Genomic DNA, 16,209 nt, shown 5'->3' on the forward strand with positions numbered 1-16,209 from the left:
TTTTAATGACCAACAATTATATTTTAAAAAAACCCCACAGGATAGCAGTCTAAACCTGCATAGGCCTTTGAACACTCAGGTGTAAGGGCAAAAGGAATTAAATAAAACACTCTTAATTAAAACTGTCCATCTGACAACATGTGAAAAAGATTACAGAGAAGCCTCATCTATGGTTGCTCTGTACTTTGCACTTCATAATTTCACAAAACAAAATGCAAGTTATTTTTCTAAAGATAGCCCTTTCCTGTTATTTTAACACACATCAGACCGGTTTATTTTTCTTCCACCTCTTATTCAGTAGAAGTGACAGAAACACTTGATATTTGACCTTTGCTGGTGTGCTTTACAGCAGAATGATCAGAAGTGCAAGACCAATTTCAAGAACAAGTGGGCATAGGCAACTCCTATAAACTATGCATTCTCCTCATAACACACACGAGAAACCCACAGAAGAGTCTGTGAGAGCTTTACCCACATTCAGTGGGTCACTGTGAGTCGTACTTGTCCTCCCAGCCGAGGGGTGGCCAGCTCTGCCCTACATTATGGAACTGAAGAATATGATTTAATGGGGTTTAATTTAAAGATGTTATGAAATAAAAGCCTGTGTTTTGGGAACAACTGTATATCCAGCTTTTCCAATTCCTCATGGCAACAAGTTCTGCCAACTAATTAATGCAAATTAAAAGCACTTCGGAAAGTTCTGTTTGATTAGACTAAAAGAACAGGGGAAAAGAGAGTCTTGTCTGAAATTAAATGCACTGCAGCGCTAGAACTAGGGAAGCTTTGGTAACTATAGCAACACTGCAATTTTTCATTATAAATTTTAACAGAGATTTAATTTTGCAAATCACAGACTGGAATTCAAGTAATTTTTTTCCAGTGGACCCAAGCTTTTCAATACATGAAGTTACTCATGTTTACTAGCAGTGGCTGCTGAAGTGATTCAAAACACAGCTACCTTCCAAATATAATTTTCCTATCAGCCTTGACAAAGAAAATCTGCAAAGTGGTTTCTACTTCTGCTGTTATTGACCTCGACAACTTTTTTTTTAAGCCAAGTGAAGTGTTTGCAAATGTTTATTCTTTTAGAAGACAGAATAGGCAATGTTCTGTGGTGATTAACTCATAAGTTCTTAAGAGTAGCTGAAATACTTTTGCCTTCCAAGTCCTGTTCAGTATCCAAGTTATTTTAATGTATGTAGCTGTATGGATAGAAAATTAATGCATAAAGCTAGACCTGAGCTATGATAGAACATAATACCAGAATGAAATCCACCTGCAAAAGGCCTTCTGAAATCGATTGCTGAAGATAAGACTGCTAAGCAAGAAAAAACATGCTACTTGTTACTAGTGAATTTGATGAAGCCCTCTGGCATGGAGACTTGCTCTACCACTGAAGAATAACTTGCATTCCTCTGTTGTACACTGCAGAAAATGATGACACCGTAAGAAGCTTGAAAACTAGAAACTATTTCACAAATCCAGAATTTTTTCAAGACTCTCCACTGAAAACCACAGTTCTATCAGATCTTAAACCATTACACACTTAAAAATCCATAGTCAAAAATACCAGCAGTGAAAACCAAAATGTCAGAAGGAATTTGGGATATGTCACATTTTCACAGTTCTGGTCTACCAATGTTATCATGATTTATAGGATTATGTCCTAGAGTTTTCCAGCAGAGTATTAGTTCATGCTATCCTGCTTCTGGGTGGGACTGTGGAAATGAGAGGTCCGGTACACACCTGTGTCACATTGTCTCACTCAGTATAGGCTCTATGGGCCACCTGGAGGGCAAGTTAAATCACATGCAGTCTTGCTCAACAGAAAAAATACACCTTTTAACAGTGGTGCAGATACCATACTTTGCCAGATAGCATCAGAGAGACACCTCCTGTAAAATTAGACAAACACTACAGTAGCAGTTTTGTGATAGTAAACATGCAACAAAAAGAATGAGAGAAAATTCACAGAAAAAAAAAGTCACAAAATAAAATCAATTGAAGTGTTAATGAAAATAGTCTAATTAAAATAATCCCTAAAGCATCTGACAGCAAACTACATTGGTGTACTTGTGATTTTACAAAAGCACCAAGATAGTTAAAACAACTGAGCTGTTAAAAAAATTAGCTCTAAATGTCATCCTAGATGTACTGACAGAATCCAGATAAAATTAAGGCTAAATCCTCAATCACTCTTTTTTTTATTAAAGCCAAGAATCCATCTATTTAGCCACAAGTACTTATTCCTAGATTGCAGTCCCCAGATGGAATGAGATCACTTGGGTGGAAATTTGGAAAAGCCAAGAATAAAGAAACTTCTTTGTTATTATTAGAACATGGAGGATATTTGATAAGACCTGGAGAAAACAGCTGTTGCCTCCATCATTAAAATAGAATTGAACAGTCAAACAGAACCTACATGGATTAATCATGGGAAGAAGTGCTAAAAATAAATATCCCTCTCACATCAGTGTCATGTTTAAGGTAACATAGCAAGTGCAGCAAAAAATAATACAAGGCACCCTAGAGAAGGGAAAGCTCTCAGCTCAATTACGTGAGGCTTCAATTAATCAAAGAGGGAGTAATCAAGTAAAACTTGAAGCATGTTCCAGTTGTAAAAATGAGCACAGTTACCACACAGTCTCAGTGTTCTCACTTATCTACCTCATTTCAGCCTTCTCCCACACTCACTGTTGATACAACCCTCAAATTCTTGCATGAGGTGGAAGCTGCTGTAATAGCCAGAGAACATATTTCATCTTTTCTTCAGCTAGCACCCTTTGCTGGGTCTTAATACTACAGGTAGAAACACAAACTAAATTTAAACTCAGGCAGAAGCAGCCATAGGGGAAAAAAAAACAACCCACAAACCAAAAAACACCAAGACAGAAAAGAATCCTTCCAAAATGGAAGACTGAAGCAGAAAGTGAAACACAAACCATTAGAGATAAGCCCTAAAATCAGTAAAAATTCAGTCCTTTAGGCCTGGCAATAGAAATGTGTTTGAAGTCAGCATTAAAGCTTCAGCAATATCTAGTATCAAGGTAACTGAACCCGAGTAACTAAGCCAAACTTGAAGGGATATGTAGCAAAAGAGGTTGTTTCCCAAGTACCTGCAGTCTCAATTATGGAACAGTTAAGTCCATTAGCAGGACACTGAACTTAGCCCTTTTGTTTACAGGCACTCAGGATCACAAAGACTGGGTGTTACCAGTTTCCCCAGTCTGATAATACTGAAAACCATGCTGCTACCTGCTGGCAAAATGTCCAAGCATAGTCTCTTTTCAGAGGGAACCTAATTAAAAATAAATTACAGTAATATAACCTGCAAGTGACAAAGATGTGGCTGATTTAAGAAGTCAATACATCCTTCAATCGTTGCACACTGTGGAGGGATGGGAGGTGCCTTGTGCAGCAGCCAGTGTTGCCCCAGAGGTGTGTGGTCAGTGCTGCTTTTAGGCAGTCACTTTTTGAACAACAGAAACCTGCTGCAGTTAATGGGACAGATGATGAAACTTCTCGTTCTTTCGTCTGAGAATTTACCTCCGTACATAATTAGAAGCATCATCATTAAAATTAGTGTTCAAAATTGCAGGCAGGATCCAGACATACAAAGTATTCCTGTTAAGGCTACGGCGCACTGTAGAGACCACATAAGAAAGCCTGTCCTTAAACCAAATCCCAGATCTGTCTGAAGAACAGTCTGCCCACTTCCCTCCAATAGACCAAATTAAATATAATCCACCTACTAATGCAAGTGCAGGTAATAGAACTAAATGTAGTTCTTATCTAGTAGACAGGCAGTCTGCCTGAGAAACATTTATCTAAGTGGCTTTATCTAAAAAGTAAATCTCACTGAAAATACCAGGCTAGTACTGAACAAGGTTCTAGTCTATCACTGCTCCCTCTAAAAGTTACTAAAACAACCCCTAATGCATTATTTTTATTTGTTGCCTATGCTTGTGTTGGAAGTATCAGCTGCTCCTCTGACCTTGCTATTCAAATTTTACCACACTACTGGCACCAACACTATGAAGACCTGCTCAGCTAAAATACCTTTTCTTACTATCTGGAAATCCAGTAACAAAAGAGGTGGCTATACTCTCTGCTGTGGTATATACCTTCTGTTTAAGCACACTGTCACACCTATTTACTTCCCCAGAAGCACTTCAGCCTGTAGGGTGTACAGCAGGAGATGAGATACTCCATGCCCAGCCCAACACAGGCAGCCAGTTCAGTATTATCACATTGTACATTCACTCCCAAATCCATAAGGTGTCTGGGCAAAGTTTACAGATGAAATTATACTACTTCATCCTAGTCAGCTACAGGTCCTGAAATTAGCTATTGTCAGTGTGGAAAAAACCAAAACAAAATAAACCCAAAAACACAACTACACAACCTACAAAGAAACAAATACAGCCATTGAGCCACATTCATGGTTTTTGGTTTGTGAAAGTCAATAGAGTTACAATGACTATACAGAAAGTCCATCACGTTAAGAACTTAAATCCACAGCAGTAATGAAACAATGAACACAAGCTTTAGCTCAGAGATGACAGAGGCATTGCCTAGGGGAATATACAGGGACAGAGCTTCTGCTTGGGTAATGAGCTGCAACAGTTCACACCAGCTGGGGATCTGTTCCAAATGCCTGAAGGAAGCTGTTTCCATCACTAAACCAAATAATTAGGGCTGTGTGCTTTGCAGCTTTTTTTAGTAGGTTACAGTTTCTTCTGCCAAGCTGGGAAGCTATGCTATGAGCAGCTGGTACTCCCAGGACTAACAACTTCACCACAATTTTATCTTCTAATACTTTAGCCTCCGATGTCTATGTTTGCAATACAGAACCCGAGAGGGCAAGAATCACAAGTTCCTTCCCCGTGCCTAGAGACTCATCCACTAGCTTCATAAAATGACCTTTGTTACAATGGAATTTACACGGGTGTCCTTGGAAGCAGCAGATGGTCAGGATGAGCTGCTGTCATCAGCATTTTTGCTTTAGTCTGTGAAATTATTCACATAGTAGTCCCCTCAAAGGTGGAGGTGTCTCCTCAACTTAAGAGCCAAAGCACTCTAGTTAAAAGATGGGACAAAAAGGATCAAGCAGTAGTATCTTTAAAAAACAGCAAAGTGAGTTGGATTTTGTGCTTACATAAGAGCAAGAAACCAGTATCTCAATCTGATGTATGAATTAAATGTTGTACTTTATCAACAGGAAATATGAACACATTTCCTTCAATTATTTCCTCTTGCAAATCATTCCCTGTAGGTCTCAACAGAAACAACAGATGCACCCAAAACAAGTTTTCATTTCTTTGCTGGCCTTTTCAAAGAAAAAGCAAAACTCTACCTTCATTGTTGGTTTTTTTAACATCTATTTAAAAACAATTCCTTGCTCAGAGAATTTGAGGTGCTTTACAAATAGGCTGATATCATTATCTCTACCTGTCAAAAGGGGAAATAAGAAAAGCAAGGCATCTTCAGAGTTGTATCCAGGTGTCCTTCTGAGTCACCCTATTTTATGCCACACTACTAAGCCTCCCCCACAATATAAAGCCAGCAAAGATGGTAACCTGCAGTAAAACCTGCTGTCCTCGGGATGGTGTCTTATGCTGCAGGTATAGAAGGCAGAAACGTGTCAAAGACATAAGCACTTTTAACTAAGAAATCTTTGATGCTTGTGATAACTTTTCAAACTGATTTACACACTGTCAGTGTTTCTTGTATGTGTAAAATATGCATGGTTTTGGTCCTGCAATGGGACTCTTTTCCCTCCAATAATTTGAGCAGGCTGAAGGGCTGATGCTCTGGGCTTGAATTGTTTGCTTATACATTACCTTATGTTGTTTCTAATTGCAACCTATTCTTGCCTAGAATGTCACACTTGTGTCACACTAAACAGGCTCAGTGAAAGATTCACAATGAAATTTTATACACTCTCTAGTGCAGAAACATTAGAATCCCTGAGATTGGTTTCAAATTCTTCCAAGGAGATGCTTTCTGAGAACTCTGCATCTAGTTTTCTAGTCCCACAGAAATTTGAGAGAATTCAGATCAAGCTTTACAGTAAGTCCCTTCTGTAACAAGCTGGGCCAAGACAAATTAGGTTACATTTACCAACATCTCCCTAGAGAATGCACTGCATCTCTGATGTAAAATCCTCATGCCATCTTTTCCAAAGCTGGTGGGAGTAGTGTCAGTTTTAAGCTGTAAGGGAAACTGAAAACAAGTGTTTTAAGTTTACTATAATTTAAAATACAAGCAGTTCAGCAAGGCTGCCATTCAAGACAACTTATCCTCAAATGACAAGACAGCCTGAACAGACAAGGCTGATTGCAATTAAAAGTACAGGCTGAAAAACAAAATAAACTTTGATTTATGGAATGCACAGAAAATGGACTGAAGACTTCAGTACTGATGGAATTTTGGAACCATACAGGAAGAAAAAAATCAATATAACCAATGTTACAAAGACTTTTTTGGTTATACTTTAAAAGTAATCTTAAGGAAGGCAGGTTTGCTTCTACAGAATTCTGTTAGCTTCATCTTTATTAGATATCATGGGACATCTCCCACAGGCATAGTAAAAAATACATATATATTAAGCTCAAAGTCAAGTGATGTTCTTTTTTCAGCCTTGGGAGAAATTTTTCAGTCCAGTAAGTGCAACTTCAGAGTGAAATAAAAAAATATGAGAAACTAATCAGTGGCATGAATCAGCCTCCCTAGGGAACAATGGAACTATGCAGAACACAGTTCTAAATTGCTATCAATGTTAGAAACGCAGCCCTGCGATCTGACACTTGCTGATGAAACCTAGTGCCAGATGAAAAGCTGAGCAGGGTGGACAATATTTTGCTGCTCTCTGCAGGGTAGAACTGAGCATCGTCATCCACCACTGAGGCTGGGAAATGATCAGACTCACAAAAATAATCTGTGCTTTACAAGGAACTTTTACAATTTACTAGTGCATTGTTATTTCAACAGTAATCTGTACTCAATTTATATTTATTAATATTACATTTATAAATTCAAATCAACAATTGTACTTCAGCTGACAAGTCAGTTATAATTCTGCTCATAGTTTCATTCCTGTTTTCTCAGAAACAGAAGCCACTATATTTCCAAACCTGATGAACTGTGCATAGGCCATGACATGTATTCCACAGAGTCAAGTGCATGTTCTAACCAACGCAGAGCTCAAAAGAGCTGCAATCTCTCTCTGATGCACAGCAGTCCACAAAGCAAAAAAACACGCCCAATGCCATAGAGAACAGTTAAGGCTTTCTTGCTATGCAGGGAAAGAAGAGTCTGTTAGACTGAGCTTTCTGCTGTATGTTCTGGACGCATGCCAAGGTACGTTTTGACAGAAATACTAATCCCTACAGCGCTCCATCATACAGGAATTAAAGAACAGGCCCTCTTTCTTGCAACCTCACCACCAGACTTAGCATTTTTTACTTTACTTTACCACCACTCTTTACTTTGCTAGATATTGAGACATAACCAGGAACTGCAAGGTACCAGAAGAAAAGGCTTTTCCAAGCTCTTGTCCTCCTCTGCTCTTTGGAAAAAGATTAAGCAAATATCACTGTGTCATTCGCTTCCTCCTTCCAAACTAACGCTTAAATTATTTCCATCCCATACATTAGATGATTTAAAAAAAAAAAAAAATTCTTCCAGTGGTAAATGTTAACTCCTGAGAATAAAAAAACATGAGCACTGTGCTCCAGTATCTTCTTGAGAGACAAGCAATTAATGAAATATAAGCATTAACTAAAGATTCTTGTTACTGAAGTAACTGGCCACTGAATCTACTTAAATATTTCATTTGAGAATGCCTCCTTTAACTCCAAAGCAAAGGCAAGAAGGATATTGTTCTAGTTCCACATATTCTCTTAGAGACTTTATGGAAGTATTTTGTGTTCCCATCTCATTTGCCACAACACACACAACAACAAAACATAGCAGCAGTACCAGGAACTTTAATCCACTACTGGTCACAGGACACAGGCATTATATACTCCAAGACTCTATGTAAGCACACATATTTTCTTTCCCATCACACATCTGATGTCGCATGTCAGCTGTGAGACTGAAGGATAATATGTCCCTATACAAGGTCTGATGTGGAGAAATCTTTGTGGGGAGGCAGTTTTAAGCACCCAGTATTCCTGCTAGATGCAGCAGGCCCTACAATATGTCCACACGTGTATCTGCAAAATGTGTCTCTCATATTTGTAATTCCTTTATACTGAAATACATAAAAATAAAAACAAAACCCCCATTCTGTATTTTTCATGGCTTTGTTAAATACCAGTACTAGATACGGATTCACAAACCACAACGCAGAAATACAGGAGTTGGAAGGAGGAAGAGTTTTAAAGCTATCCTTAGCAATTTGACAGCATCAAGTGAAAAGGTACAAAAACTACAAATTGCAAATTGCATAGGCACACAGGGATCAGCATGTCAAAACTGGCAACGCTTGACAAACAAACCGAAGTTTAGAAATTAAATACTGTCTCTCAAGCAACTAGCAACAACACATTTCTATATAATACAAACAAAAAGTCCAGAAATGCACTGACCCCCTACAGCTACCACCTGACCTCTGGTTTCCAGAGGTCAATTTATAAACAGCTCAAAAGCAGTCTAAGCAAAACTTGGAAGATGGTGTAGCATTTATAGCATTATGCAGAACTCTGCAAGCAAGCCAAAGCAGTTGTCACGAAGAATATAATCCAACTCAGAAACCAAGCTTAGTTTTGATCAGGGTCAACCTTATTCATCAGCATCATCAAACTGGCCAGCCTCAGTCACTCTAACTGGTGGTGTAAAATCAATGCAAGCTACATGGTGAGAGCTTGGGTTGTAAAGTGAATCCTCTTGCCGTGAGTATGAGGCCAAAAGATTATATTCCTCAAAGCTTCCACAGTAGAAATCGTCAGCATCTAAAGAAGATCAAAGAAAAGATTTAAAGTATGGGACATACTTTGAAAACTAGTGGTATAGTGTAGCAGATTATTTTGCAAGTCTACGGCATCTTCCAGCTAAGTATTTCTATTTTATCTGCCAGCATTTACGAATTAGACCTACAAACAATGCAAACAAAGATGAATTTGGCAATGTCTTTGTTTTAAGGAAGGATTTTGGCACAGAGATAAAACAGTTTTCCAGAAAACTCAATGATATCCCTGGATTCAGAACATCTGCCACCACCTCTTACAATGTATGCAGTTCTTCTAAGTTTTCTACAGGCAGAAAGGGCCCATGAAAACATTTTTATTTCCACTCCCCCTTCCTGCTGTCTCCCTAACCACATCCCAATTAGGAGACCTCCAAACCCTTTAAGAACTGGGTCACTGGACAAAATGTAAGGGTGGGGTCCTGTAAAAGCTCTGAACAACATTTCCACTAGGCTAGAACTAACCTAATAAGCAAGTTATTTAACCAACCTAGCACAAAAATAGGGCAAAGTCCTTTAACAGAAGCAAAAGGTTTCTAGCCAACAGCCACTGAAGGGACTGAGCAAATGAAAAGCCAGAGTATGAGGCAGCAGAGGACCCATCACAGCATATCCACATGTCAGCTTTCCAGTAGCACTGCCAAACAAACCATGAAAGCATTTTATAAAAAGCCATAAAATGACTGATCAGGCACTTTTTTTTAATTTGTAGCAGTTAACAACTCAAACACTTGCATTTAATATCCTTCACAAGCACCTGAACCCCACAATCACCACTTCCTTCAACTAAGTTTGTGAGGACTTGAAGAACTAACTTAAAGGTAGGAATGAGTTAGTTAATTAAAGGAAGAGAACTTGTGACAATTGCAGTAAAAAAAAAACAACCAACAAACTCAAAGCATTCCATAAATTTGAGAAGATGAGAGATTAAAAGGAAATCCCAGGATGGAAGAATGGAAGAGAGAAAAGTATCCAAAAAGGAAAGTCTTTTTCTCAGACCACCTAGTGTGAAAAAACACTAATGTATTTCCATTTTAAAATCAGAACTATTTTATGGGAAGGCTGGAAAAACTTTGTAATTTCCTTCTGTTATCAAGCAGTGGAACTGGAATACAACAGCCATTTATGGAATTAAAATAAACAAAGAATTAGTATTTCCTAAGCAAAGAACAGTGTGTTTGTGGTAAGCACAAAGGATACACATTAATGAGAAGAAAATAAAAATGGTCCTATTCTGCATCAGCAAAGACACTGCAGATCACCACTGCTGGCTAAACTCCATCTGCTTGTTCTATCCTAACATACAGCCTGGCAAACAGGAGACCGAGACTCTCAGTTCAACGCATAAGGATGAATAAGATTCTGAAGATGTGGACAAAACTGCTTCTATACATTTCCATTGCCACCTTTGTTCATGGGATAGATCACATGCACAACTGCTTCAGAGGATAAAGCTTATAAAAAACAAAACAAAACCACAAAAAACTCCAAACAAAAAGCCCTACCGCACAGAAAGAACCCAACCCTACAAACCTACAGCAAAGCAACAACAAATCATATTCAGGACACAGACTGAGTGCTTGTACTGCTCTCCTCCAAAGAACTCTATGCTATAGAAGGACATTATGGTGTATAGTTTGGTTTCATTTTCTTGGAGGAAAAGAGGAATTCTATTTACACAAAAAAGTTACATTCCCAAACTCCATGAACTCTTCTGCTTCAGAGAAACAAAAGATACACCACTGTGTTAACTTCTCCAGAGAAACTCAATAAAAACATTCACTTCTCTCCTTACCATTCCACTCTCTAAGAATTCAAGTTCTCAAGCAAGAGTTTAATGTCAATTTCACAACACTTCCTTTAAATCCTATATATCTGACATCAAAATTATGCATTACAGATTCATGAGGCCAACAACAACAAAAATTGCTTCCCAAAATCAAACATGGGAGTTCTTTAAAAGCATTATCCTGCAAAGCACTTAACTTCAAATCACATACCTCAAATCACATACTATCCAGAAGACAAATGAAGAAAACATAAAGTAGTACTCACCATAAGGATCACACTCCAATTCTTCATCCCAGTCCTCCACCTCGAACCCAGAAGCAGGCTGCTGCTCCAGAAAAGTTACAGCTGCAGGCTTTCTGGAGATTTCACCACCCAAGTCTTCCGGGTCAGGATGTGTATCAGCACATTCAGAAGGAGAGGCACTGACATCATTTTCACTGTGAGAGGTATCAGAGAATTCATCTTCAGACTCGCTATCAAGAACACCTGGAACATTCTTCAGCAACCATTCTAAAACCAATAGAAAGAGACAACAGAGATACTCAGGAATTAAAGAGGAATGATTAAATCCCTAACATGCAATAATTCAGATACACAAATGCACCTGTGGCTACTAATCTAATTATAATATATGCAATTTCTTACATATGTGATATCACTACAGTAATGCTTCAGGTTTCAGGTGCTTAGGATCATCATACATAAGGGTTGCATCACAACACTTGCCCCAGTCAGAATTTTCCAGACTTGTTGGAAAAAAACTCTCTAAAATAGGGCAAAGGACCCAGCAATCTTGTTTCACCACATTCACTTGTTGGCATTTTTAAAAAGTAGGTATGTTGAAAAACTGCAGCTCTGGTCTAAAAACAAAACAAACAAACCTAAAAAGCAAGGGTTTTTTTGTAGTATTGATGAATTACTCTTACACCTAGGCATGCACAAACATCTACATGGCGATAACTCAGTGCAGTAACTGGAGGCATTTCCCATGCATCACCAAAAAGCTTCAAGTTTATTTCCTCAAGCAGAGTACAAATTTCATTACTTAATGTCTGCTTTGTCCTAATATTTTAGGCTTACCTTTCCTGGGCTTCCAGATCATAGTTTTTCTCCCATTAGAAAGCTGTTTCTCCTCAAAGCTTGCAGACTCAATGGCATCATGGGCCATCACCTGCAAGACAGTTTTAAAAAATCCAGTAGCACCTTTCATTGATTCCTTCAATAAGGCTCATGCAATTTCTACTGCATTTAAGTGTTTCTGACCCCTCAAGAACAAGCTTTTTGTTCCCTTGATAAATCAGAGGCTTGAAACCAGACAGGATTTCACTTCAAAAAGCAAATCTGCCGTCAGTCAGCCCAGGCAGCTGCCAACACAGAACTCTCTGGGAAAGGGTCCCAAAACTGACTCAAAATGCACCTATTTGGGATACAGCAGCAGGCTGTAAATGCAGCAGAGGTAATGAAGACACAAAGAGTAACGAGTACAACCACGCTGAGGAAGGTGACATCCCAGGAGACAAAGGCCAGAGCCTGCAGAAGCCCTGAGGAGCTGGAGGAAAATGGCGGGCGCAAAGCTGGAGAACAGAAGGCAACACCTCAGCTGGCTTCACGGCCCTCTGAGGGAACGGAACGGAAGGGCGAGTTATCCCCCCTATTTACCCGACAACAGAGATGAATTCGCTGACGGACCGAAGGACAAGCTGAGCTCCCACGTACTGAACGCCCGGCGGGCACAGCCCGGGCCTTCTGCCGGGAGGGGCCTGACGGGGCCGCGGCCGGCGGGGAAGGGAAGAACCCCGCGCACCTCGGGCCCCGCGCACCTCGGGCAGCCTCGGGCAGCCCCGCACCGCCGGGCCCCGCCGCCCGCCGGGCCGTGCCGGGGAAGAAGCCGCAACAGCCGAGGCGACAGTGCCGCCCGCCCCGCCAAGCCGGCACACGCTGAGGGGAGCTCCCCGACCCCGCTGAGGAGCTGGGCGCGGCACCAGAGGCGAAAGAGGCGCGAAACGAGGCCCTGCAGGGCCCCCCCTGCTCTGAGCGCCTCGTGCGCAGCTTCTGTCAGGGCCGCCGGGAATCCCGCCCGGGGGGGAGAAAAAGTCTGATGTGGGGGCACAAACGAGCAATTAAACTGGAGAAATAGGGCAGAGAAATCCAGATGTAAGAGCTTTAGGAGGACACCTGTACATTCATGAAGTTGTAAATGTTGGAAAGCAACTGCCAAATTTAGAGTTGTGCGATTGTTTTGTGTAAGATGTGCTCTGTATAGGTATGGAAGTTAAAGTGGCGGTCACAGGGGCACAGTTGGCACCACAGCCAGCACTGAGCAGGGACATCCTGCAGGAACTAGGCCTTGAAGAAGGCAATTAATCGAGGTTTTAGGGTCATCTCATCTAAATCGGACTTGGCAGAGAAAAATTAAAGTCTATATGGATAATTGGACCTAAGGAATGCAGGACATGATAAAGAAGAACCAACATCAAGATTTGACTGCTGAACAGTCTTGGGTGGTTGGAGCTATACAACTTATGATACTGTGTCTTTTAGGTGAACTTAGCTCATCATAATGTCATTATACTACTAAAAATCATACCCCCACATCAAAAAGTGCCCTAGGACCAGGTGATAGTAATCACAGTGATACAGTCATGTTATAACTACATGTAAATTGCTACTCAATCACTATAAGGAGGATGGACTTCGAAGCTTACTAACTTTTGTTTTGTGTATAAATGTGTAATGGAAAATCTTGTTTCGTGTGCTTGATTTGTGGGAAGGCACCAAGCATCCAGCTTTGTACAAACCTGCAATAAATAACGTCTTCTTCTTAAAAGGTAGTCTCTGCATTTCAGGAGCAATATCCTAACAATGCTCAGAGCATTGTTAGCATGCTCAGAGAAAGCACAATGAGATGGGAAACACCTGCAGCAATCACAGGTGCTCCATGAACTGGTGGAAATGCCTGTTTTTCAAAGTTGCTGTGGACAAAACAGGCAAAAAAATCTCTCCAAAATATACTTTGCGCTTAAAAGTTTTGTTGTGCACCTGAAGAAGCAAGATGAGCACTTCAGATGAGGGGGCAACATAATGAAGTGCAGACAGGCCTTAAGAGGAGCAATTACCAAGGGGAAGCACCATTACAGCATGAAACAGATCAGTACTGTCAGGGAGATAGAAGAGAGCCTGGCTAAGACAAAGCAGGAGGTACTTCAGATGTCACAGAAGGAGCAATCTAACAGGCTGTTGCTCCAAACCTTGTTTCAACCTAGTCAAAAGTTAGAAAGATTAATTGCCTGAGAGAAGCTGCAGTTTCTGCTTCTGTGAAAATCCTGTATTGTCATTATGTCACCATTCAGTCAGATAAAGGAACTACTTCTGCATGTTCCTGTACTTTCTCTAGGCATACTCTATTACTCCGCGGATAGAATTTATGTTGATTTTATGGGTTTGACATGGAAATTTATGGCCAAGAACCAAAAGCAACACTGTCTCAAAAACCCCTTACCCATTTTTCAGGCGTTGGTGACAGAAAGCTGAAGTGTAGATCAGAACATTCTTAAGTGTTACACATCAGGAACAATTGTAACAGATCTCAGCTCCCCTCTGCATTCCATAGTCCCTCTCAGATGCACAAATCCAAGGTGGTTGCAGATAGGTTTTGAAGAGCATTATAGATTACTTCAAGGTTAGAAAACAATTACCATAATTTGACAGCTTTTTTCTCCAGTAGTCCACTTGTCCTTAGTCAACTTAGTAAGATACAAAGATACTCCCACAGATGTACTTTCTAGGGGGGCTTTTTTGGCATTTATGTGCTGTAATATTAGCTTTCCAGAGGGTAAAGGCTGATGAAGTATGACTATTTCCCTCTGAATGTTTAGGGAGGAGGGTTTGCTCTCAGAAGTCTCCACAAAGAACACCCTCAGTGTGCCTGTGCTTTTTCCTCTTAACTGTGCACTTAAATTTGCTGCTGCCAGACACAACACTAGAAAGAACTGCAATGGGACAGATTTTTTTTTTCCCCACATATGCAAGAACATAAAGAAGGTACATGTTAATATGATCCAGGCATATATTTACCTTTGTACAAAGAAGTTTAAAAAAAATTTCACACTATCACGTTGTAACTACATTTTTTCATAAATGTCCAGTTTGCAATAAAGTGTATTTGGAAACAAAGTCTTCCACCAGGTTTCCCTGCAACATCTTCATAGCTCGCCAGTGAATGCTCCCACAGTTTTCTGGTTTGCCTTGGGGATGACTTAATTCCTCTCTGACATAATCCAGCCATAGATCTTTAGAAGAAAAACAGAAGTTCTGGTTAGATTTTGATTGCATATTACAGAACAAACATACCAATCCTCACCTAGAAACCCTCTTTTTTGCAAGTGTCCTTGATGTTAATACAATGAGGTTTACTTTGTGAAACTTTAACTCCCTGCCTCTTGAGGACCAAAGACCTGGGATCTACTCCCAGATGGAACAGTGATGTCTCAAGAAATAATGCAGCAATAATTGAGCTGGTTACTTTCTTAAAAGGAATACTGCAGAAATATTGATTACAAAAACATAGCTCCATACTGTTTGCAAGACCAAGTTAGAGGTGATGCACATCTCTTCTGTCAGCCAGTCTCAAAGCCTTATTTGCTGAAGCCATCCCACTGTGAACCATGACCCTAGACTGGAAGTGAAGGGTTGCTGCAGTGTCTTTGCATTTAATGGCACACAGAAAAACTAAGCTCCACTCTGCATGACAGCAATCACAAGGGCAAAACAAACAGCTACCTTTTGAAATGGATGGAAATGAAAGAGGCAGCACTGAATGAATGAATAAATCCAATCTCCTTACCACAATCTGTTGAACCAAACTCTCTCAAGGCACGTTCATAGTATTCTCTTACATGAAGCATTTTGCAAGATTCCTAACAAAAGAAGGCATTAAAAGGCCATTTATTTTGTGGATCTGCAGCTTGATTAGATTCTTACAAAGAAAAAGAGTCATGGTAATTACATGTGCACATGCACACTGCCTAAGATTAGTTACCATGGAACCTGGCTTCGTATTACATGCTATAAATCAACTTCAAAAGACAAATGCACAATGTATGATCACAAACTAATGACACCACTCATAAGCCCACTGTTTTCTATTTAAGTCAAAATTAAAAGTGTATTTTACAATACAAAGCACTAATTGGACATTCAACAACTTACTTGCTCCTTTTCTATTTGGATCATCTTCCTGAAGAAGTTAATTGAAAATGGACGATTTTCACACAAGCTGAAGTAAAAACACAAGTAACTTTAGACTTCAAGCCTTTTCACATATGCCTGAGAACAATCAAGTTTAAAGGTTTTATTTGTTACCTGTTAAAGACTTTCTTAACTTTCTTATAACCACCACTTCTGTATGTCCAGTCAAGATATTTTTCTTTCATAGTCACCGATTC

The 16,209-nt window shown here is 39.8% G+C and overlaps 2 protein-coding genes across 2 annotated transcripts in view; both read right to left on the reverse strand.

The window, feature by feature from the left end:
• Positions 1–8,790: 8,790 nt before the first annotated feature.
• On the reverse strand, positions 8,791–11,933 carry COPRS (coordinator of PRMT5, differentiation stimulator). Its single transcript, XM_010002775.1, has 3 exons — positions 11,822–11,933; positions 11,030–11,275; positions 8,791–8,960 (listed from the first exon to the last, which is right to left on the reverse strand). Exons 1-3 carry the CDS (start codon positions 11,931–11,933, stop codon positions 8,791–8,793), a joined length of 528 nt encoding a protein of 175 aa, XP_010001077.1.
• Positions 11,934–14,896: 2,963 nt separating this feature from the next.
• UTP6 (UTP6, small subunit (SSU) processome component, homolog (yeast)) overlaps positions 14,897–16,209 on the reverse strand; it is a 19,983-nt gene continuing 18,670 nt past the window's right edge. The window contains 4 exon segments of the mRNA XM_010002776.1: positions 14,897–15,054; positions 15,609–15,681; positions 15,974–16,040; positions 16,127–16,209. Of these exon segments, the coding sequence (XP_010001078.1) occupies positions 14,897–15,054; positions 15,609–15,681; positions 15,974–16,040; positions 16,127–16,209 (381 nt within the window).

This window comes from Chaetura pelagica, unplaced genomic scaffold (genome assembly GCF_000747805.2).
Source record: "Chaetura pelagica isolate M959 unplaced genomic scaffold, ChaPel_1.0 scaffold47, whole genome shotgun sequence".
Lineage (NCBI taxonomy): Eukaryota > Metazoa > Chordata > Aves > Apodiformes > Apodidae > Chaetura > Chaetura pelagica.

Bases quoted from the DNA above. Each gene is read 5' to 3' on its own strand.
- COPRS (XM_010002775.1), bottom strand. From the start codon at position 11,933: ATGGCCCATGATGCCATTGAGTCTGCAAGCTTTGAGGAGAAACAGCTT. The intron at 11,276-11,821 runs GCAGACATTAAG...TATTGGTTTTAG, and splicing joins GCCTAAAATATTAGGACAAA to AATGGTTGCTGAAGAATGTT. The intron at 8,961-11,029 runs GTGAGTACTACT...GATCTTCTTTAG, and splicing joins ATTGGAGTGTGATCCTTATG to ATGCTGACGATTTCTACTGT.